Raw genomic sequence first — 24,567 nt, 5'->3', positions numbered from 1 at the left:
GGTGCCAAGATGGGAAACTGAAAAGGCTAGGTTAGCAAAGGACAAATCAGGTGTCTCTCCAGCTAGGAGCACAGTATCTTCCTAATGCTGCAACCCTTTAATACAGTTCATGCTGTGGTGATCCCCAAGTATAAAATTATTTTTGTTGCTATTTCACAACTGTAATTTTGCTAGTGTTATAAATCATAATGTAAATATTTTTGGAGGTAGAGGTTTGCCAACCTACAGGTTGAGGTTGTAACCTACAAGTTGAGAACCTCTGGCTTAGGCAGTGGGGAAGAAAGTCAGGAAGGGAGACAGACTGACCTGTTGGCTCCAACCTGTTCAGAAGAGTATATATCTAGTTTCTGGGCAGTAGGGAGCTGAGAAAGCTGAACAGGGGGCTACACAGTTGTAGTTGGCTACAACTTTATGGTGTATGTCCACATCTGGTGTAAGGCTGAATAAGTGCATGTGTGTGATTCCTCCCACATAGTTCTTAGTTCAGAGCCACTCTAAGACAGTCAACCAAATACCAAAGCTCGAATTATAACTTTTCTCCAGATTCTTCCTAAACCCAACAGTGAATGTTTTCAGTTTTCACATATTTAGCTGCTTCTTCCAAATCCAAGAAATAGCTGGTTAATGAAAGGTCAGGCCATGTGTGAAGCCTGTCTTACTCAGCTTGCTCAAGCACACCAGGGCCACAGGTGAAATAGTTATCAGGCAATAGCTTTGTGCCAGACCATGAACAGAGATAAGTCAAAACAGCCCTTCCAAAGGCAGGCGTGGTAACTAGCACTTGAGAGACTGAAGCAGGAGCATTGCTTTGAGTTTGACTCAGGCTTCAGACTGTCTCAAAAACAAACACAACCAGACTGTCCCTTCACTCAGTTTTACAACATGGCAAATTAATAAAAATAAGATCTAGTCATCTTAAATTCTCACCTCAAACTCATCTGTTAGATGTGGTGGCACAAGTCTTTAATCCTAGCACTTGGGAAAGCAGAGGCAAGTAAATTTCTAAGAGTTTAAGCCTGGTCTACATATAGAGTTCTAGGCCAGGGAGAGCTACATAGTAAGATCCTGTAAAACCAACCAATCAGGGTTGGAGAGATGGCTCAGCAATTAAGAGCACTGACTGCTCTCCCAGAGGTCCTGAGTTCAATTCCCAGCAACCACATGATGCCCTCTTCTGGTGTGTCTGAAGACAGCAACAGTGTACTCATACATAAAATAAATCTTTTAAAAACCAATCAAACGAGTCATCTGCTATCTGCTATCAGCATCCTATACTGAGCACTTTGTCCTGCTCTAAAACCTACATGTCTTTCTAGAAGTATGCTTATGTTAAGAGCAAAAACTTCTAATCTCTGATGCCAAATAACAATTCCTAATTCCTCTCTATCTTTCCCCCTCCCCTCCCCTCTCTTCTACATTGGCATGCATTAGATACTTCTTCTTTCAAATAAACCCAAGAGTTTTCTGCCTGGACCACACCCGGTACGTGAAAAGGTTCGTTGTATTATTAAGTGATAATGTAGAAGACTTTGGTCCATGGGCCAACTCTAAGGACATCTTTATGGCACCACCTAAAAGCACTAAGGTCACTGGAATGAAGTAAGACAGGTGGGTAGGCATGGACAGCAATGCAGATTAGAGGTGAAGGAACAAATGAGGTGAACTTGGAGAGAGCTACGTTATAAGTATGAACCCTGCACAGCCAAGATAACCTGTGCTGGTAAAAAGAAATGAAGGAAAATAGCTTGTCTTAATTGCTACTACAAAGACATTTTATTATTATTTTATAAATCCTTTAAACATATTAAATGTCCAATATATTTTCAAAACATTGGTGCAAAACACAGAATTAAATGCCTAAGTACACACAAATAATACTTCAAGCAAAAAACCAAGGTAGTTTTGAAAGCACAGAATCAAACACATGGCTAATATTAACTTTCTCTAATATAATTACTCCTCACTTAGAGACAGGATAAAAGGATAACCATCATGAAACTGTCACCACCCTATTTTTAAACTTTGGCTCTGATTTTACTTTGTGTTAGAACTGCTCTCTTCAATTAACCAGGGAGAGGGGCTACCAGATCTTGGTTATCAACCTAAATCACAACTCCTCCCTCTCAAATATGAAAATGGTATAGACTTCAAGAAAAAGGCTTCATGGTTTTTCAATCCTCCTGGAATTACAACAGCCTGTGGAATGACAGAAAACTTAAGGACTTTATCACTTATCCTTGAGACTGAAAATCACAGAAAACCAGATCCTTATGAGGAAAAAGGCAATGAATGATTCTGAGTGAGAAGGCCACACTTGAGAGTTAGTGCTGAAACTCATTTTTGATACCCATCCCCTTTTGAGACAGGAGGATTTGGATTGGAGGGTGACTTGGCTATGACATCTGTCACCCTATTGATGGCTGGGGTTGACTCAGCTGAACTGGCTGGCCTTATGTGTACTTGAAGCTGTGCACTTGGTCAAAAGGACCATTTTCTTGAATAGAGGAGTACTACTATTCTTCAGGTAAGGGTACAGGAGTGGCTGAAAATTCATGCTAGAATCTCCAAACAAGTTCTCAAGGCATGGTTTCACTCTGTAACCCAGGCTGGCCTCAAACTCACAGTAATCTACCTGTTTCAGTTCTCCAAGTGCAGGTATTACAGGTATGAGCCACCATGGCCAGCTCTAAATGAATTTATCCTATGTGAGTCACTGAGCCTTGATGAGTTCTTAGTTTGGTCCTTACTTTCCGACTCAGTTTGTGGCTGTTGTCACCCACCTGCCTCACAGCCTCACAGAGCTGGCTGGTCCGTCATCAGATACCATGTATTTGAACATGTTATAAAGAAAGAGATAAGATAATGGTAGGATTATGAAACATGACTTTCAAGCATACCCTTTGGGAGCTCCGAGTACACATACTCTTAGAAGCCTGTGACACAGCTCTAGATTCTCACAAGGATTTTTACACAAACAAAATAGCAATATCCAATATCTTATAAATCATACGTTCTTGGGGTTGGGCTGAGAATTCCTTAATGTTAATTTCTGTCATATATGTGACATGATTATAATTGTGGTAGGACACACCTTTGATCCCAGTGCTTGGGGGGCAGAGGTAGTCAGATCTTTGTGAGTTCAAGGTCAGCCAGGTCTACATATCAAGTTCCAGGACTACAGAGAGACCCCTTCTCATAACAAAAACAAAAACAAAACTCCAATTTCCAAATTCCTTGCTAGGTTGCTGGACTCAAACCCTTAGCTGCTCTCCTGCAACCTCATTCATTCTCCTGCATTTATGACTTAATCTCACATTTGCTCTCTTCCTCAATAATTAAACTTCAAACTTAGCTAAATATAAGGCCGTGGGATGAAGAGTTTTCCCAGATTTTCTTACAGCTAAGTGCAGCCCCTGGACTAAGTTTGAGCCTGTGGGTGCTAAGCTCTACCTAAGAGAATGGCAGGTCATGTCCTCCCTTTCCTCCCTTCTCTTGTGGGAAAGTGGAAAGTGATGTAAGGAGTGAACTGGGTCGCTTCATGAAAAGTGCCTATGAGGTGTACAGCACAACATGGATACAGCCAGGGTCCCTAGTAATTTTGAAACACCACACCAGCCTTGACTGCCTACCTGGATCTTTATATAAGAAAGTAGTTCCCTATCTGGTTGTACTGTGCACATGAGTAGTCTCAGCATTCAAGAAACTGAAGCAGGAAGATCACAATGAGTTCAAAGCCACCTTGGCTTTACACAGTGAGTTCTAGACCAGTGGTAGTTACAATGAGACCTTGACTCAAAATCAAAGCAAAACAAAACATTTTTGCTTAATCCACCAATATAAAGGGTTGGAGGGATAGCTCAGCAGTGATGAGCACTGCTCTTCCAAAGGAACTAGGTTCAATTCCTGGCATCCACAAGGCAGCTCATAATCCTCCATAGCTCTAGTTCCAGGGGCTCTGACAACACCTTCTGGCTCCACAGGCACCAGGCATGCACTGGTGCACACACATATATGCATGCACAACACCCATACACATAATATAAAAAATAATAATTTAAACTGCTGGTATATTGGGTTCTTTCTCTTTGGGTTTAAAAAAAAGAGTTATTTATTTATTTATGTGTGTGTATATGTGTACTTGTGTGGAGGTGCAGTTGGAGGCCAGTAGTAGGTGCTAGATACTCTGGAGCTGAAGTTATAGACAGTGAGTGTTAAGAACTGAAGTCAGTCCTCTGAAAGAGTAGCAGGGGTTCTTTTCTAACCCAATGGACCACACAGCATTGCTAGATTCTCCATCTCGGAGGCATCTAAAGACATAATTCCTCTCTGCCTGGGAGCACTGCTTCTTCCTCCTATGGAATGTCTTCTTGCACCTTTAAATCTCCACTGAAATGCTGTTGGAAACCCCTCACTGAGACCTCAGATGAGGTTAAACCCCTGTATTCTTTTTGCTTTCTGTGGCTAACAGTCAGCACACCTTTAACTGTTAAATCAGTCTCTAACTGTTCTACTACACTACATGTGCTATAGAAGCTCCTCTCTGCTCGGTGAACTGTCATCTAGAGGGCTGGTGTTCAGTGAATAATGCCACAACCCTTCAAGGATTTTTCTCAGATGGCTCAGTGGATTTCTTGGCCTTATATTTCGTGACCTCTATAAGCCCCATGGATAATTCTGTTCCTGTCAGACACTCTGTGTAAAAGCTGCTTGCCTTTAAACAAGAAGCATCACCTTCTTAATCAAGTCTGCACAGTTCTTTCTACCAAGGTTCCATATTCTCATAAAAGATGTGGGTACTAGAGTGAAAGTATTACAAATATTCTAGGATTTTTTTTTTTTGAGTCAAGGACTTGCCTCAGTCTCTCAAGTTTGAGAATCATACATGTGTGCTTCCCATGAACATCCAGGAAATTTTATTTTAATAAAGACCTTTCACTAACTGTGTGTGGTATATAATGTGAATGCATATATGTTTTATACCTTTAAGACAGTCCTTCTCAAAGTGAGCATAGCCCAGGTTGTACTCAAACTATGTAGCTAAAGATGGCCTTGAGTTGATCCTTCTGCTATTGCCTTTCAAATTCTGGTATTACAGTCTTGTTTCACCATATTTTTGAGTGAGAATGCATTCCGAGCAGTTTTTAGAGGGGAAACTTACAAAATATATTATGTAAGTATTTTTATCATTTGCAGGCAACGTTCTTGAAATATTTTAAGAGCCTCTGATTTAGAGAAAACAGAACTGTTAAATGATGTTACAAGCAACTGTAGGTTTCATGCTTTACACACGAACATGGCTTACTCATTAAACACCTTTTGTCCCAACATTGTGGGATTAATAAGACATCAGGGAGCAGGGTAATGGGGACCTAAGGGGGGTGGGGGAGGGGATCAAGAAGATTGTGAGATATTCTCAATTTTGCCAATGAAATGATTTATAGGGTAACTCTGGGTTCGTTTTTCCCAAACTGTTAACCAAAATGTTCAGTGCAGATATGAGGAGAAACTTCATAAGTACAAGAAATCTAATGCTTCCCTATCAACTTCAAGTCTGATAAGAGTTTAAAATGAGTCTGGAACAAGTTCTTCAATGATCTAAAATCAGGTGTGTACTTGTAAAAAACAAACAAACAAACAAACAAACAAAAAACCCTAGGATTTTATAGTCAAGAATGGCTTGTAGAATGAGTCTTTTAAGTGTAATGTTACCTTCCTCCTGCATTAGACTAAGACTGTTCTCTACAAGACGCCTGCACAAACCAGTAAAACAGAATGACTTTCACGGCCACTCCCTTGATCTTTGCACATCCTTTCTCGTAATGGTCTTACCCTGATAAGGTCCAGCAAGCAACTAAGCCTGTCAACTGCACTAATGTCTGCCTACCACATGCAGAGACATTTCGGCTTGTTCCTTCCTCTCTTTGGAGCAGAGCTAACGTAGCCTGGACTTTCCACACCTCTAGTAAAGGCGAGAGACGTAGCAAAATTCCGGAATGATGCACTCCGAATGGGTTCAGGCAACCCCATACTTCCATTCTAAGAACCCGAGGACCCTATGGCTTCCTGGCTGTCCTCCGCAAAGCAATGGCACGCCTCTTCAGGACCTTATCCGCGACCACCCTGCTCCCGCCCCGCAGACGCCAGCCCGCCCTGACCTCCTCGAACTGCTCGCCCGAACAGCCAGCGCCGCGAGCCTCCAGCAACTCCCGGAACTGCTCCAGGGTGACGGACTCTTCACCGCGGCCCAGACGCTCTTCCAACCAGCGTAGTAGCGCGCCGTGGTGCCTCGACACCAGAGATTCGCAGGGAGGTGCCGGCCGCAACGCAGCCGCTGCCTCTCGCAGCCGGGCTGGTTCCAGCAGTGCAGCGGCGGAAGGCAGCACCGCAGCCGCAGGGCCGGGGCCGGGGGTCGCGCCAGAGTCGGCAGCCCAATCCTGATGTGGACTCCAGCCCTCACCCCCGGCGGCCGCCGCTTCGTCTTCGCTACTGTTACTCGGAGCGTTCCCCATGGGGTCTCCGTCTTGGGTGCTCGGAGGTGTCGCCGCCGCCGCCTCCCAGCCACGACCTGTCAACCTCCGACAGCTCCTGGCGGGCGGGGACGGGGTGGAGACCACAGCGGCGGCAGCGACTTCCGGCTTCCTGGCCGTCGAGCTAGGCCTGATGTCGCAACGGAGCCGTCAAGCGGATTCTATTTGCTCACGACAGCTAGGTGAGGCCCAAGAACACGCTTGTTAACGTGTAAGTCCACGTCTAGCCTCCTTTGCCGCCATCTTTGTTGAGGGCGGATAAGTTGTAAGCCAGGACGGTTTTGCGTACTGTTCCACTTTCTCCTCCACGCTTCACGTTCAGAATCTATTCTGGAAAAGAAAAAGAGTCGCAGAAGAAGAGTAAACTTTACTGTAAAGTCTACAGTGTCGCGCTGCTGACGTCACGACCAGCGTCTCTGCTGTCTTAGTCGTAGCTTGAGAGGTGGCTACCTCCAAAGTGTGTCTTGTGTGTTGCTGTGTAAATGCTGAGGATATGCGGTCTTGGTGTGGTGCTGAGCCTTGCTGTGGCGGCGGCGGCTGTCTTGGCCGTGTGGTTGATGGATTGGTGGGGTTCCCACCCCAGTATTCGCCTCTTCGTACCCGAGGAGCTAGCCCGCTATCGCGGCGGCCCAGGGGACCCGGGTCTGTACTTGGCACTGCTCGGCCGCGTCTACGACGTGTCTTCTGGCCGGAAGCACTACGAGCCTGGGGCGCACTATAGCGGCTTCGCAGGTATCAGCGAGGCTATCACACCTTCTCTTCCTGCGTGGGCTCACAGCCATCGGTGCGGCATGCGTTTGTCTAGCAGTTTATTCATCCGCGCCTCGTCATCTCATATTCTGCGGTGGGAAGGACATGGTCCTGGTTTGCAGCTCGGATGCAACTGTGCTAGTTATGTACCCGCACTCCGCGGCTCTGTGTGACTGATTTGCAGAGAAATGTATCTCATTAGTTAGTGGTTACATTCAGCGGTATACCTGGTCTCTGTAGCTACCGTGCTTTCAGTCGCTTTCAGTCCCTTTAGACTGATCCGAAATAACCTTTCCTCCACCCACCCACCCCCGTTTCCCCTAAAATAATATTTGAGTACTTTTTAGTTTTAGTAGATGCAGTTGTCTACTTTTCTTAAAAGATTATGAAAAACAAGCAGGGAATGAAGTTAGAGCACAGGAAAGCAAATACCTTTTAAAGTCTTAAAATACCTACAACAAGCCAGAAGTGGTGTTTTGTGGTCCAAGCAACTGGAGTGACTGAGACAGGAGGATTGCTTGAGCTAGAAAGATCCATTGAGCCAGGAATTTGTGGCCAGGCTGTCTCTAAAACAAGATGAAACAAATCTTAGAATAAAAGCGGGTATATTAGCCTTCCTAAGAACACTTATCAAATTAACTTTAATCTGCTATGCTCCCCCTGCCCCATAACAACTGAAATTGAAAAAAAATGTAATTTGACTAAAATCCTTACAAGATATGAGAACTACAAGCCTAATAGCCTTTACATTTTATTTTATGCGTATGACTATTTTACTTCCTTGTACATCTCTCAACCACCTGTGTTCTTGATGCCCAGGAAGGCCAGAAGAGGTTTTCAGATCCCTGCCAACTAGTATAGATGGTTGTGATCTGGGTGCTGGGAACGTTGGTCCTCTGGGGGAGCACAGACCGCTCTTAACTATTGAGCCAACTTTCCAGCTCCCAAGCTAATTTTAAAGATAACTTTTTCTAGCCAAGGGTCTAGCATGAGAAGGGACCTACCCAAGGGCATGGAGAGTTAGAAGCAATGCTTGACTAGAATCAAGACTTTTCTTGACAGTTGAGTGCACTTTAGGACACTACTAACATCTGATATTGCTGTCATGGGTGTATGCACAAGCGAGGGCATAAACACTCCCATTTCTGGGCTAGTATGCCCTAGTACCTGTTGAGTTCTATGCATACAATATTTGAGCTCCATTTATTGTCTACTACCATGGGTCCTACCTTGGCCAGGTGCTGAGGAATCCAAGATGTCTCTGACTGCCCACACAGTCTGTTAGGGGAGCAAATTTATTCATTGTGTGGCCAATGCTTATTTTTATTGAGGCACAAGTCACAGAAAACATTTTAAAGTGTACAAGTGTTTTGTACAGCCAGCATCTGTATCCACTTAGCCATCGTACTGGCCCCATGTTCACTCCGTGTAGATAATTCTGTATAAGCACTGGTGAATATGTCTCTGTGTGAATGTATGTTGTCAGTTCCCTTAGATGTTCTGGTTCATTTGAGAAACTATCACGCTGCCTTTAATGTCTCTGAACCATCCTGTATTCCCACACGGATGCATTTGAATCTCAGTTTCTCCTCACATCCTTGCCAAAACTTGTTACAAGTTTTGTTTTTTGTTTTTTGGGGGGGTTATAGTCCTGGGATTGAAGGCAAAGTGTCATACAGACTAGGCAAGAATTTCACTGCTCAAACACATCCCCAGTTTCTTCCCTTACTTCCATCTTCTAGATGAAGTCGCACTATGTAGCTCAAACTGCCACACAGCAATCCTACCTCAAGCTCCCAGGTGCTGGAATTAAGGGAGCGAACCAGTATTCCTGGCTCTTAATGTCTTTATTGTTGTCATCCTAGTGGATCTAAAGTACTGTCTCCCCACTCTGCATCGCAATGTAGAGATTATAAGCGCGCACTGCTATGTCTGGATTTCTAAGTGGGTACCAGAAATCCAAACTCAGGTCCTCAAATGTGTTAATTGACTGAGCTATTCTTACTAAGGCCCTGTTTTATGATGTTAAAAGAAAAAAGGTAAGTTTTACCAGAGCCTCCAACCTAGTCATGGAGAAGGAAAGAGAGGAGGACAGCCCAATAAGTAATGGAAAAAGTGACGAGACGAAGTTGGTGGCAAATACTGCTGATCTAAGGACTGTGGATATCCTCACAAGGCAAAGGAAAGCACTGCGGACTTTGCCAGGAAATGACTTTTTTTTTTTTTTTTTTTTTTTGGTTTACAAATGTCAGTCTAGAGTCAGGTGAGGAGGCACGCACCTTCAATCCCAGCATTCAGGAGGCTGAGAGAGTCAGACTTCTGAGTTGAGGCCACCCTGATCTACAAAGCAAGTTCCAGGACAGCCAGGACTATACAGAAATACTCTATATTAAAAAAACTATGGGCTGGAGAGATGGTTCAGTGGTTAGGAGCACTGATTGCTCTTCCAGAGGTCCTGAGTTCAAATCCCCACAACCACATGGTGTCTTACAACCATCTGTAATGGGATTTGATGCCCTCTTCTGGTGTGTCTGAAGACAGTGACAGTGTACTTATATATAATAAATAAATCTTTAGAAAAGAGAAAGAAAAGCCATAAAATATCAGTCTAGGGAGCTTGGTGTGATGGCACACATACTTTTAATCCCCATACTTAGAGACAGTGTCTGAGTTCTGGGCCAGCCTGGTCTATGTAGCAAGTTACAGGCCAGCCAAAACTATATAGTAAGACCCTATCACAAAAACAAAACAAACAAAAACAAAAAACAAAATCCCACAATACAAACAACTTAGTGCTGTAGACTGGCCAGTTAGGAGCACTTCCACTCTTATGGAGCACCTGCATTCAGGTCTTAGCACCAATGTGAGATGGCTCACAACTGCCTGCACCTTCGACTACACAGGAGCCAGTGCCGTCTTCTGGCCCCCTCATGCATGTACTCATACACATACACATGCATACATATCTGGCATATGGACAGGGACAACAAATACAACTTATAATAATAAAACACTAATCCAAGTGTTACCTGGAGGATAGTTTGGTAGGATGAAGTGTGGTCCTAGTAGGGGTTCTCTGGTAATTCCCCTGACAGAGGATGGCAGGTTGGGACTGTTTGGTAGCAGGTAAAGACAGTGGGTGACTACAGAAGCCATTTAGGAAGAAAATAAAGATTTGGCCCTAATTAGATAGGAGGGACAAAAGTGGTATCAAGCCTGCATGTCTAGATGGGGCAGCTAGTTGATAAGGGACACCTGATGAGAAGAGACGCCTGTTTCTTGGGGCTGACCACCAGTAGCTCAAGATGGACCTTTCGAATTTGGAATGGTTGTGAGGCAGCTAAGTCACATTGAGTAGAAGTTGAATATACGGGCTGGAGAGATGGCTCAGCACTTAAGAGCACTGACTGCTCTCCCAGAGGTCCTGAGTTCAATTCCTAGCAACCACGTGCTGGCTCACAACCATCTGTAAAGGTATCTGATGCCCTCTTCTGGTGTGTCCAAAGAGCAACAGTGTACTTACATATATAAAATAAATAATTCTTACATGTGTGGTATTTAAAAGAGAAATTGAACACATAAGCTCAGTGCTCAGGGAATGGCTAAGCTAAACATAACCTAGATATAGGGTCTGAAACCACAGGGGTGGATACGATGGTCAAGATGTGGGATAGTAATTATTCCCTAGAACTAAGAAGACAGGAAGGTGCTGGGAAAACCAGGAGGGGAGTAAGCATCAGGGAAGCCAGATGATGTCATTTTTAATTTTCTCAATTGAATACTGTTGAAATTAAATAAAAGCTGGTGGGCCAGGTGTGATGATACACACCTTTGTTCCCAGAGCTTGCAGGGCAGGCAGATCTCTGTGTGACAGACACACTGTAGCTCCCATTGCCACTATGATGAATGCATATGTGATGGAAGAGGGGAGCCATGTGTGCTTGGTCGAACTGGGGTGTGATGGGTGTGAGAGAAGGTGCAGCTGATGGAGAGATAGGTTATTACCCAGCAGGGTCAGCAGGGGGCAGTGCAGCAGCCCAGAGCTTACATGGACTCAGCCCCTAACGAGCTGTCCAGCCGCACAATCACCCTGACTCTGAACACTGACAGATGTTCAAGATGAAGAATGAATGGTCCATTTTTTTTTATTTGACCTCCTCAAAACACCTCTGTGGTCCCTACTTCCCCCAGAGGCCATGATGGTCCATGGCCCATGCTTTGGCAGAGGACCACATTGATGTCTGAGGACTGTATTGCCACTGGAGACCCAACAAGGTCCTTGGCACATGCTGACGCTGGAGATCATATGATGCTCATGGTCTGTGCCATTGCAGAAACCATGTAGAAGCCCAGCATCTGTGCTCTGGCTGACTATAAAGGTCAAGGAAACTAGTCTTGCAGTGCTATCAATGCCCGCAGACACACAGTTGAGAAAAATGAATGTAGAAGGCTTCTGTGACAACTCCTACCTTCCACCCCCAATCTTTCCTCTCCCCCTAAAAGTAACAGACTTAAAAGGAAGCCATCAAAGAGAACTCTTAAAAGTTGTGATAAGGAAGCTAGAGTGTAGCTCTCCACAGTTGATGGCTTCTGACAGGGGTGCAAGTGGAGGAGGAGTCAGCTTTCCTTAGGGGGCTGGCCACTGGGAGTTTGACCATGCTCCAGTGAGTATTTGAACAATATAAAAAAAGTTTTCTCCCCTTCTTTGTATGGGGGTAGGGGAGCGGGGAGCCCACATAGGAGGACTAGACATGAATGTGGAGCATGGGATGTGAGCAGGGTGCATGAAGTGAAATTCCCAAATAATAAAAATGTGATGTTGGAAAATAAGAAACGAAAAAGTAAATGCAAGTACATGATAGTTGAGAAAAATTCACGTCCCCAGTCCAGGAGGTCCCTGAAAGGAGTGGGGGTTGTTAGGGTATGTGTTTTCAGGTGTTCTACTTGGTACAATATTGTGATTAATAACTAGGTCTTTGGCAATTTCTTTCCTGAAGGCCGGGATGCATCCAGAGCATTTGTGACAGGAGACTATTCTGAAGCCGGCCTCGTGGATGATGTAAATGGCTTGTCCTCCTCTGAGATATTGACGTTGCACAATTGGCTTTCATTCTACGAGAAAAATTATGTATTTGTCGGTATGTAGCCCTCAGCATTGCCGTGGACGTTGGTTATTTGTTAATCGGTGCGTCTGCATCCTTTAGGAATTAGACTCAAGGTAAAAATTTGAAACCAGCCCCGGGTTTTTCATGTTAGCTTCTTGCTTTAGTGCAGGAGTGATCCCCAGAAGAACATAAAGTTGTGGGTAATCGTGGGAGATGATTGCAGGCCTTGTACTTCAGTGTCAGTGCCCAGTCGGTGGCATTTGTGCTGGACATTAACAGCCAGCTTAAGAGGCACCCTCCCTGTGGCTCCAGTAGTCAGGAAGGCTTCACACCACTTGTATGCAGTTCTAATGGTCCCATTTGATTGCTCTCTGATGAAACAGGCATCCCAAGTGAACTGTTTCTCAAATGGAAGTTATGCTAACTGCATATTCATCCATCCATCCATCCATCCATCCATCCAAAAATGCATGTAGCCCAGAGTGGTCTCAAACTCACTACCTAGATCAGGCTGCTCTTGAATTCCTGATCCTACTGCCTCCATCTCCTAAGTGATCAAACATATTAATCCCAACTGTGTTAATATCTGGGGCCCTGCACCTGTCACTTACTGGCGATAAATGAAGGAAAACAACTCCTAATGAGGAGACCGCCCACCAACACTGATCACTACAGTCTTCCCTAAACTCTGAAAGCTAGGCTGGCTGAAGCCAGTCCTTTCATCTGTGTGAAGTCCCACCTCTCCTGAAGCCCCACGAGGGCACTTCTCTCAGATGCTAATGTCCCTTTGCCTTTGGACGAGGTCTAGATTGGAGTTTTCTGCCCCTAAGGCTTCTGAGTGCTTGCATTCAGTATTGCTTGTGCTTCTCATTCTGCAAACCATGGCATGTTCCCGAACTCTTCTACTGCATGTCCAGTTGTTTAAGAAGTGATTTCATCAGAGCTGAAGTGAGTGCTGTTCCCTCCCACCCCTCCTTGTTCCTCATCCTCCCCCATTTTTAGCCTTCCTCATCTCACACGTCTGTGCTCTGTGCTCAGAACAGGTTTCTTCTTGTTCACCATGAGGTTGTCAAGTGACAGCTGACATGTTGCTGACCTAATGAATGAAGTCCTGCATGTGAGGCAAAGCTTCATCTCTAGCCCCAGCTTTTAAGAATTCTGTCAGCTTGTTAAAAAGTCCCTAGTTCCCAGGTCCAGCATCAGTCAGCTGCTTGTGGCTGGCTGGGATAGGCTTTGTTCTACCTTCAGCCTTTGTTAAAATCATCCTATCAGCTTCACTTACATTCAAATGGGTCATAGTCATTCTTGAGGCCTAGCTGGTGTTTTATGGTGAGGTTTTCTTGTTTTGTTTTGTTTTGTTTTGTTTTTTTCAAACAGTCTCATAGCCCAGGCTGGTCTCAAACTTGTTGCATAGTTGATGCTGTCAATGAAGTCCTGATCCCTGTTCCAATGACTCAAGTGTTGGGACTCAATGGGTATGCGCACCATGTCCAGCTTGTTTCTTTGCTTGGTCAGTTGGTTTTTTATTTGTTTTGTATTTGAGATAAGGTCTGACTACATAGCCCAGGTAGCCTTGGACTCACAGAGAACTGCCTGTTTCCGCTTCCTGAGGGCTACAAAGCCTGGGGTGTTATTTTTATTTTTGTTTTTACTTTGGATGTTTAGTATCAATTTTATTATAAGACATTTCTGTTTTTAAGACTATTCTTTACAAAATAAAATTTTTATTTCTATTCAAAAAGAAGAAAGAAAGTATGGCAGAAAAATAAGAATGAAATCCTATGAATGAACAAAGGAAGCCATACCAAATACCATGAACTTATTTTGGAGGAGCAAACTAGAAGTACTCCTGCTGTGCTTGGGAATAAGCCAGCTGCAGAAACAATGTGGCATGTGGTGGGGCACATGGTTAGAAAGGCTTTGGGGAACTTTGGTTAGACAGGATGCACTTAAACAACCATAACTGGTGTTACATCAGTGATCCTCATGGTGACCAGGAGTGAGTATGGTGCAACGGTTTTAGTCTGGGTGCCATCTGAGACGTTCAGAGACATCAGAGGGCAAAGGCAAATTTCCAAGGTGCGTATTGACTTGAGCACAGTTGAGAATCTATCCCTGTAGTTGCCCAGCTGGACTTCAAGGGGAATGAGGCAGTTTTGCTGTGCTCCGGATATACATTTAGACCCAGCCAGTAAAGCTGTTATCATAACATAGCATCTAAAACTGTGCTCCTGCTATCCTCTCTTTAGATAGCATGTTTAAAACTCAACAAGATAAGTTCATTCTATGTATAAAAGTTTGAGGGTAAGTCAGCCTAAACACTTCTTTCTCATCTGGCACTGAGGCCCTGCCCCTCCATGTCTTCCTGTAGCAAGCATTTAAAGCAAATGGTCTGTTTGGAGCTGGGCCTTGCAGGACACTTTCTAACTAAGCAGACACCTCTGTACAGGGCTTTGAATAAACCACGGTGTGCATGCTTGAGACTTAGGTACCTTTGGAGCTGGTGGCCAAGAGAGACTTCTTGGAGGAGTTAACAGCAAAATGAGCCTTGCAGAAGAAAGGGAATCCAAATGGAGATTTGGGGGGAGTGGAGCAGTATTAAGTGGTGCCTGAGGTGGGAATCAGCAGGGCCTCTCAGCTAACAGAGAAACCTGTGGGCTCCAGCACACAGGAAGGAGCAAGTGGCTTGAGAAGAGGCAGAGTAGACAGGCAGAAGCGGAATGTCTGGAGGAGCCCGGAGGCCCAAATAAGAGGTTTGTATTTTATTTGTACTTTAAGTAGCTATTAGAGCGTTTTAGTCAGGCATAGAAATGGCATGTAGGGGGGTTGGGGATTTAGCTCAGTGGTAGAGCGCTTGCCTAGGAAGCACAAGGCCCTGGGTTCGGTCCCCAGCTCCGAAAAAAAAAAAAAAAAAAAGAACCAAGAAAAAAAAAAGAAATGGCATGTAGGATTTATGGGGGTTTGTTTGTTTGTTTGCTTTTGTTTTTCTTTTTTGTTGTTGTTCCAAAGATTAGTTTAATCTAAAATACACATATAAGAATATATAATTTTCATGAGCACCCCAGATCTTTTGAAACATGACGGAGATGTTGTAGGCATTATAGAAGAAGTGTTCACAGTGAAATAAATTAAAAGTATGAATGAGCAGAAATTGGCTAACTTGAAACTAGCATAGTTATTCTATGGATAGTGAAAACGGATAGGTGGTGGGGAATTGTCCTTAACATTGACCTAATTCTTTTTTTTTTTTTTACTTTTTTATTGGATGTTTTTATTTACATTTCAAATGTTATCCCCTTTCCCCCACCCATCCATCCACCCCTTCCCGCCTCCCCACCCTCTACACTGACATTCCTCTACACTGGATGGGATTCAGCGTTGGCAGGACCAAGGGCTTCTCCTCCCTTTGGTGCCCAACAAGGCCATCCTCTGCTTAACATGCAGCTGGAGCCATGGGTCTGTCCATGTGTATTCTTTGGGTGGTGGTTTAGTCTCTGGGAGCTCTGATTGGTTGGTATTGTTGTTCTTATGGGGTTGCAAACCCCTTCAGCTCTTTCAAACCTTTCTCTAACTCCTCCAATGGGTACCCTGTTCTCAGTTCAATGGTTGGCTGAGAGCATTCGCCTCTATATTTGTTAGGCTCTGGCAGAGCCTCTTAGGAGACAGCTATATCAGGCTCCTGTCAGCATGCACTTCTTGGCATCAACCATACTTTCTGGGTTTGGTGGCTGTATGTATATGGGCTGGATCCCCATGTGGGGCAAGCTCTGAAGGGCCATTCCTTCAGTCTCTGCTCCAAACTTTGTCTCCATATCTCTTCCTATGAATATTTTTGTTCCCCCTTCTAAGAAAGACTGAAGTTTCACTGCGTATAGCCCTGACTATACCAGAACTTGATCTGTAGACCAGACTAGCCTCAAACTCATAGAGATCCTCCTGCCTTTGCCTCCAGAGTGCTGGGATTAAAGGTATGCACCATGACCCAACCCCCTGGCATGATTCATGTTTAGAAAGAGTACTCAAGGGGGCTGGAGAGATAGCTCAGTGGTTAAGAGCACTGACTACTTTTCCAGAGGGCCTGAGTTCAATTCCCAGCAACCACATGGTGGCTCACAACCATCTGTAATGGGATCTGATGCCCTCTTCTGGTGTCTGAAGACAGTTACACCACCAGTGTACTCACATACATAAAATAAATAAATAAATCTTTAAAAAAAGAATAAGAAGAAAGAGTACTCAAGGGGCTGGGAAGATAGATGTTTCTGGGGTTAAAAGCACAGGCTACTCTTTTCAGAGACCAGATTCAGTTTCCAGGGGAGAGCCCAGGACTTCATTCATGCTTTCAAGTTCCAGCCCCTTCCCAACTTCCCTGTGGTGGTTGTACGTGAGAAATGTCTCCCGTGGGCCTTTGAACTCCTGGTTTCTGGGTGTTCCAGTTTCAGATTGTGAGCACCACATGGTAGCTTACAATCATCTGTAACTCCAGTTCCAGTGATCCAACTCCCACTTCTGATCTCCAGGAGCACTGCACGCATTTGGTACACAGACAGATTCAGGCAAAACACTCATACTCATAAAATTAAAAAAATAAAAAGAGCATCAAAATTAGGCCCATAAATCTAACGCTTGTAAAAACTGAGGGAGGAGAATCAAAAACCTCAGGCTAGCCTAGGCTAGAAGTTAGGCCCTGCCTTGAAACAGTAAAGTAGTGAGGTAAGAATGTACCTTAGTAGCAGAACACTGTTTTAGCTTGTGTAAAGCCCTCGTTCTGATCCAAGCCATAGCGGAGATGCCCCAGGTGCGATGCGGAGGAAGCCTGAGAGCTTCAGCAGAGGCCCACTGCAAGGCTGCTGTCTAAGGGGCAGCAGTGGGAACTGACAGGAACGGAGAGAAGTCAGAATACATTTCTGAGGTGGAACTGGCGAGATTTGCCCATTAGTGAAGGAAAGGAAGTGGTATCTGAATGTGAACGTTGGGGGAGCCATGGCCCTGACACAGATAGACCTGGGATGTACTGGTTTCTGTCGCTGTGGTAAATTACCAGGACCAAGGCAACTTTGTTTGGACGCAGTGGTTTCAGAAGTGTAATGTCAGGGGAGGCCTGGCAGCACGTTGTTAGTCAGGAAGCAGCGTCACGTGTTTAAGTATCATCAGCAGGTAGAGAGCGGGTGAACTGGAAGGGAGGCAGCAATGTCCACAGGGAGACAGACTTCCTCCAGCAAAGCCACACCACCAATGGGTAGTGAACTGGGAGTTCAAAGGCCGGAGTCTCTGAGGACGTCTCTCACGTACAACCACCACAGGGAAGTTGGTAAGGGGCTGGAACTTGAAAGCATGAATGAAGTCCTCGGCTTTCCACTGGAACCTAAGTTCAGTTCTGTTCTGACTAGAGGTTGGACCCACAGAGTTGAGACAGGGAGCCAAACTACCTCCTACTTGATCAAACCTCTCTTAGGTGTTTTTTCCACCCAGTACAGTGGTGCCTTTTAAGGCCTTTTTTGGACTTGGACACATCAAACTGTGGCAACCAAGCAAGCAGAAGCTCTCCTGCTGTCCTGTGTGCAGACTGCAACCACTTTGTAATTTTTCATAGCTTAGATAATAAGAAAATTTGAAAGCGTTTCCTTTCTTTTTCTTTTTTTAATATTTATTTATTTTATGTGTGTGAGTACACTGTTGCTGTCTTCAGATACACCAGAAGAGGGCATCGGATCCAATTACAGATGGTTGTGAGCCACATGAGGTTGTTGGGAATTGAACTCAGGACCTCTGGGAGAGCAGTCAGTGCTCTTAACCACTGAGCCTTTTCTCCAGCCCTTGAAAGCCATTTTTAAGCAAAAATTAATATCTATTCTCTATGTCCACTAAGGATTATGTCAAAAAGAAAATAGTGGAGGTGAAAGCATGGGCTCTGAGCTGCTCTAACTAGATAGTTCGTAAGACAAAGTAATTTGACATGGACACAGAGAAATGTGGGCTAATAAACTATAGATTTGCCCACCATTTACTAAATACTTAGTGTTCCCTCAAGCTGTACAGAGCATTGATAAAAGTGTCGTACATAAGTCTGTTTTCAGGGAACTGATGCCTGGAGGTGACAAAGATTTGATCATTTCCATCCTAGTAGACCACACCTAGATGACTTTTCAGCCCCAGGTAACCAAAAACTCAAAATAGCAAATGGCCCTGATAGAGTCTTTAAGGGACTCTCAAGCTTCCCACTGGATCTTCACAAGCCAGGCCGCCATCATCTGCATGTCTCTCAACATGCTTATCTGCCAAGCTCCCACAGAACAGTTCACCAAGCTTTGAACACTCAGTGGCTTTTCTAGACAAGTTCCCAAGTCCCTTCCACAATCCTCCCCAAAACAACATAGTCAGATATGGCACAGTAATACCCCACAATCCTGGTACCAATAGGCCATAGGGTTTCTATTGCTGAGCTGAAACACCATGACGGAAGGACTTGGGGAGGACGTGTTTGCTTGACTTATCCTCTCATAGCTACTCTGACCTTCCTCCCTGTGGTCCCAGGAAGACTGATTGGAAGGTTCTACGGAAAGGATGGGCTGCCCACTTCAGAACTAACCCAGGTAGAAGCCATGGTGACTAAAGGCATGGAGGCAAATGAACAGGAGCAGAGAGAAAAGCAGAGGTTCCCTCCGTGCAATGCTGAGTGGAGCTCCGCTAAGGGCAGCAGGCTCTGGTGCTCCCAGAAGAGGTAAGCAGCCTTCCACCCTCCACCTCTCCTGGACCCATTCCTGAGCTGCTCTCTCATTATCCATGTGTTATTCAGGGGCTCCACATGACTGCTGATCTGGGGGCTTGCATTACTATGCATGTATGGTCTTCTGAGTTCTAGTCATGTACTTATCATTGTGATCAAAAACACCTGAAGCAATTTATGGCAGGAAGATTTAATCAGACCCTTCATAATATAATTCAATTATACCCTTTATGGTCATAGAGGGTACAGTCCACCATGGCAAGGAAGGCATGGTAGAGCCACTTGGCCTATGGCAGCGCAGGTGTGTGGGTATCAGTTCTCACATCATTATAGATAGAGAAGCTGAGGTTGAATCAGAACCAGAAGCAGATATAACCTTCAAGGCCTGCCCCAGTGAGTCACTTCTCCCAGCTAGGACTCAGGTCCCCAAGGTTCTACAACCTCCTAAAACTGTACTAGCAGCTGGGGACCAAATATTTAAGTATTCTTGTTGGGGACATGTGATATTCAAATCATAAGATAGGGAATTGAAGGAAAATCTTAGTAGTAGAACCTTTAATATCCAAACCTTGGGGTTGAGACATACATTTGAGACTTGGGCCTCTTCGTCAACTCTCAATCCCCCAGAGATCCTGCAAGAAGGAGAAGTCCTGGTCTGGGAAGTTGATGGCCCGGGTACTATTTTGTTTTTAAATTCATTTTATGTTATGTATATGTGTGAGTGTCTGTGTTTGTATGTGTACCATGTGTTTGCAGGTATTTGAGGAGGCCAGAAAAGGGACACTGAATTCCCTAGAACTAGAGTTACAGGCAGTTGTGAATGGCTGTGTGGATGCTGGCAATCTCCCAGGTCCTCTGCAAAAGTAGCAAGTGCTTTTAACTGCAGAGCCATCTCCCAGTCCATAAAGGTCCGCCATTTCCTTTCCTTTTTTAATTCTTACTTTTAATTGTGTATAGAAGGGGCAAGAGAGATGTCTTAATGGTCAAGAGTACGTGTTAATCTTGCAGGGGACCTAGCATCCACTTGGTGGCTCACAACAATCCATAACTCCAGTTCCAGGGGAGCTGAGGCCTTCTCACTTCTGCAGGCCCCAGGAACATATGTGGGGAGGATATATACATACAGACACTCATACATAAAAAAACAAACAAAAGAACCCATGTTTATGTGTGGGTATGTGCTAAGTGCCCAAGAAGCCAGAGGTGGTGTGGTGGTGTGTCTCCTGGAAGGACTTACGGGTTGTTGTGAGCTGTCATTGTGGGTGCAGGAACGAAACTCGGGTCCTCTAGAAGAGCAGTATGTGCTCTTGACAGCTGAGCTCTCTCCATCTAGCTCAGATCCTATTTCTTGGACTACTTCTGCCTATTCAGCCAGGATGGTCCTCGGTTTTCTGTTTGTTAGCACAAGCAAAAACATGGGGTGGAAGGTAGACCCATCCTTTGGTGCCCTCAGGTACTGTGTGATTTTTATTCTCTTTGCAACACAATCTCATGTGGAGTACATAGATCCTGTACTGGCCTTGACCTCTCTGTTCAAGGATGGCCTTGAACTTTTGATCCTCTGTCTCTACCTGCTGAGACCAGGAACTTCCACCATCCGCCAGCATCATGCCTGGTGCTTGAGTCTGAACTCATGGCTTTGTGCAAGCTAGGCAAGCACTCTGCCAACTGAGCTCCATCCCCAGATTCTTTTTAAAGCACTATGGTAGCTGGAGTGTAGCTTAATGATATAGTGCTTGCTTGGAACATGGGCCTGGGTTCAATCCTTAGCACCGTTAAAAGCAAAGCAAACAAAAACAAAGCAAATAAAATAAAAATCCTTAAAAAAATCAAGATTAAACAAAAGTCAAAAACCAGAAAAGCCCTGGCACCCTGAGCATTTCCAGCAAGTGCAGGCTGGAAGGGCGTCTCTGCCTGTGCAAACTCAGTTCAGTGAGCACGGTTACTAAGCATAGAGATTTCTGCTTTAACCGTCGGGCTAGCCACACTCACACCTAAGCTCAGCTCTTTCACATCTCCTTCAAAGCTCTGGTTAAGGGGACCATGGGAACCAGAAAATGAACAAAACTCTCAGACTCAAAGGGTCAGATCAGTCAAGCTCTTACTGTGGAGGGGGAGAGACCCCATTCCCATGTGCTAAGCTGTGTAGCGATTCCTTTGTGCACCAGGGATCTATCAACCATTGGATAGATAGAGCACACAGTGAAAGCCACCAGCTTTCTCTAGGTGCAGCCACTGTTCCACCACCCATTCCTTCTGCTTTAATGTGGGGGAGTGAAGTGAAGACTCAGGAAGTAATCTTTGAAAGACATGGCTTTTGGGTACCATTCAACACAATCCTGGATACAGGTGTCCTCAGAGAGCACCGGTGATGTAGGGGCTACCCTGTGTGCTGTAGAGCTCCCTGTGGTGTACAACTAGATGGTCCCTGTACTCCAAACTAGTCATGAACCTCAAACCACCATGAGAGAACGGGGCAGGGACCAGGTTTAGGGTAAAGATCACTGGTAGAATAGTCAGCTGGATCAAGAAGGGAGACATTTTGGTGCCTAAGCAGCCCTACTCATGGATAAGACACAAGTGAAATGGTTTCTAACAGGACCAGTTCTTCTCCCAGCCAGTGATGCTAGTCCAAGCACTGGAGCCTATATGAAGGTCATTTTCATGAGTTTCACTTTCCTTCTGCAGAGCCCCTGAGTCTGCCAAGGATCAGATGCAGTACACTGAAATTATTTAGGTTCTTCTGACCAATAGGAGGTTGCCAGGGTATGCTGGGTCAACGTGGAATGCTCTTTCCCTGAAGCCTGGCACCTCAGGAGTTGGATCTATACAGAGCCAGCACAGGTTGCTGCCACACAGGTGTCAAGGCCACCGCAGCAAATGCTCCATGCCTTAAGATAAAGATGCCACTCAGCATGGATATAAAGGAGAGAGGAACAGCGGTGCTCACTGGCTATTGGGGGAGACCTCTCAGTCCCGGCAGCAGTTCAGGAAAGTGACGCTGCTACTGCTTGAGAAAGAACGGGATGGGGCAAGGGCACAATGAAAGGTGCAGGGACTCCACTTCCTTCTGAAGAAGGTATTGTTAGCAGTGTGTGTGGAAAGCCAGAAGTAGGAGCCCTAGGTCCCAGGTTGAGATAGGAAGTGGAATAAAGGGCTTTTCCTTTTTGTAACTACCTGCTCAGAGTTTCCTCCTCTCATCCCAGGGCTTGTAAGTTCATACCTTTAAGAACTCCTCTTTTCTTTTTTCCTAGTGGAGGTGTGCACAGAGACTGGATTGGTGTCCCCAGGAAGTTATATAAGCCAGGGGCCAAGGAGCCCCATTGTGTTTGTGTGAGAACAACTGGCCCTCCTAGCGACCAGCAAGACAACCCTAGACACTCAAATCGTGGGGACTTGGACAACCCCAACTTGGAAGAATACACAGGCTGCCCACCGCTGGCTGTCACATGTTTCTTCCCACTCTAAGATGGTGGTCTGTGTGTTCCTGAGACGTGGAGAAACTTCCCTAGATCTACAGAAAGCTCTTACGCCCTAGTATGGCTCCTGGCCTGAAATAGGAGTGCCAAGGACTCCAGCCACACTCTGCAAATGTGGGCCACGATTCTACTGGCTGAGACAAGAGCCAGAAAGCCTACCTCGGATGGTCAGCTTGTTTTGACACTGTTTGGAACCTCTGTCCCCCACCATCTTCCTTCAGAGACTGCAGACATTAATGAACACAATGAAATCGATAGAAGTCTGAGAGCTCCAGCAGGGCACTCCCCTAGACTGAGTGCTGCCTGAGTCAGGTGTGGGCTCTGCGGTCCTGCCAGCCCTGCTGGCACTTGGAGCAGTAGCAAAACAGGACTGTGGCTCTCAGTGGAAAAATCAGGCATTCCCCAAGAAGATTTTGCACTTTAGTAAAATCAAGGTAATTGTTTTAAGACACAGGGTAATTGACTAAGCTCCTAATTTCTGATATTGGTGGCATTTCTAAAACCTCTACTCCAAGGCAAACTTGAATGTACTGACTCCATGAGAGCTGAGATGGTACAGTGAGATGAGATAATGAACTGGAATAGCAGAGTCTGGGGTTTGACTTACACAAATGAAGCACACCATAATCCCCTGCCCCGGTGTGCATGAAACAGCTCTCTTTACTCATACTGCTAGTGAAAAGTTGCCTTCCACTCCGAGTCTCTATTACTGACACACATTTTAAGAGGCTTTGCTCCAGGTTTCTCATTCCCTCAATGTGGAATTCCTCTCTGCTGCACAACAGTAGCACTTCTTATCTGTCTTTCTGGTTGTTTTCATTTTCCAGACAGGTAGACTGGGCTGGCCTGGAACTCACAGAAATCCTCCTGTCTCTGTTTCCCAAGAATTGGGGTCAAAGGCATGCACCGCTATATCCTACTAGTTCTTACCTTTTTTTTTTTTTAAGATTTATTTCTTTATTTTGTGTATGAGTACACTGTCACTGTCTTCAGACACACCAGGAGAGGGCATCAGATCCCATTACAGATGGTTGTGAGCCACCATGTGGTTGCTAGGAATTGAACTCAGGACCTCTGGAAGAGCAGCCAGTGCTCTTAACCGCTGAGCCATCTCTCCAGCTCAATTCTTACCTATCTTGATCTCTACTACTTTAAACAAAATTACTTGACTTTTTGAGACAGGATCTCATGTTTCCAGGTCAACCTTGAACTCAGTGTGTAGGCATATGCGACCTTGGCCAGTTTATTCGGTACCATGCCCAGGGATTGAATGGACCAGAGCTGTATATATGCTAGGCAAGCACTTTACCAACTGAGCTATATCCCTAGGCCCTTGATCTTTATCACTCTTGACTCTTTGGCCGTGATGTCCTGTAAGGTCCCCATAAAGCCCTCACTTGCTGCCCTGGTCTACCCCCCAGTTGTTCCTTCTGGGTCTCTGAAAGTTTCATCCCTAGGAACCCCTTCTCTCTGGTGTTGCTTTCTCCTACTTGAGGCAGGACACTCTGAGGTAGTATCTCCAGTCAACGAGCTTGGTAATAAAGATGTCTGGGAGCTCTTTCTGCAGTCACTGCAGGCCCCTCACTTGCTTTTCTTCTTTTGTGCACAAGATGTCTGTGTATGTATTAGTGAATATTATGTTAGATGTCTTTCTGTGTTTCTCTCCAGCTTGTATGAGACAAGGTCTCTCACTGAACCCATAACTCTTATTTGGCAAGACTAGCTGGCCAGCAAGTGCCTCCCCAGTGCTGACACCGATGTGTGTCCCCATCCCTGACTTTTTACAGGGATCTGAACTCTGGTCCTTAGGTGTATATGTCAAACACTTTACCAACTGTGCCATCTCCCTAGCCCTGCAAGCCCCAAATTTCTAGCACCTCCATTCTCCTTGTCACCAGATGTCATGGTTTCAGCTGTCATCTTGACACAAACTTAGAATCACTTGGAAAGAGAATAACTAAGGAATTGCCCAGATGACG

At 45.2% G+C, this 24,567-nt stretch overlaps 2 protein-coding genes across 5 annotated transcripts in view; one reads left to right on the top strand and one right to left on the bottom strand.

The window, feature by feature from the left end:
• Zzef1 (zinc finger ZZ-type and EF-hand domain containing 1) overlaps positions 1-6,633 on the bottom strand; it is a 137,110-nt gene extending 130,477 nt beyond the window's left edge. For 2 of the 3 annotated variants that reach the window (XM_087570546.1, XM_087570545.1), the window contains exon 1: positions 6,156-6,633. In XM_087570546.1, the coding sequence (XP_087426672.1) occupies positions 6,156-6,509 (354 nt within the window). In that variant the 5' untranslated portion in view covers positions 6,510-6,633. 3 annotated transcript variants of the gene reach the window in all.
• Positions 6,186-24,172, top strand: Cyb5d2 (cytochrome b5 domain containing 2). 2 transcript variants are annotated; one of them, XM_087571962.1, is made up of 4 exons: positions 6,186-6,709; positions 12,275-12,415; positions 18,917-19,103; positions 22,364-24,172. In XM_087571962.1, exons 1-4 carry the CDS (start codon positions 6,508-6,510, stop codon positions 22,575-22,577), a joined length of 744 nt encoding a protein of 247 aa, XP_087428088.1. In that variant the 5' UTR covers positions 6,186-6,507; the 3' UTR covers positions 22,578-24,172. The 2 variants fall into 2 exon arrangements, with proteins under 2 accessions (XP_087428088.1, NP_001007672.1); NM_001007671.1 differs by lacking the exon at positions 6,186-6,709 and adding an exon at positions 6,805-7,259 and having other exon boundaries at positions 22,364-23,037.
• Positions 24,173-24,567: the final 395 nt, after the last annotated feature.

This window comes from Rattus norvegicus, chromosome 10 (genome assembly GCF_021556685.1).
Source record: "Rattus norvegicus strain SHRSP/BbbUtx chromosome 10, alternate assembly SHRSP_T2T, whole genome shotgun sequence".
Classification (NCBI taxonomy): domain Eukaryota; kingdom Metazoa; phylum Chordata; class Mammalia; order Rodentia; family Muridae; genus Rattus; species Rattus norvegicus.
Note: the sequence above shows the minus strand (reverse complement) of the source record. Positions and strands in the feature narration are given on the sequence as shown.

Excerpts from the sequence above, each read along its gene's own strand:
- Cyb5d2 (NM_001007671.1), top strand. The coding sequence starts at position 7,010 with ATGCTGAGGATATGCGGTCTTGGTGTGGTGCTGAGCCTTGCTGTGGCG. Across the intron at positions 7,260-12,274 it reads GCACTATAGCGGCTTCGCAG|GCCGGGATGCATCCAGAGCA; the intron begins GTATCAGCGAGG and ends TCTTTCCTGAAG. Across the intron at positions 12,416-18,916 it reads GAAAAATTATGTATTTGTCG|GAAGACTGATTGGAAGGTTC; the intron begins GTATGTAGCCCT and ends CTGTGGTCCCAG.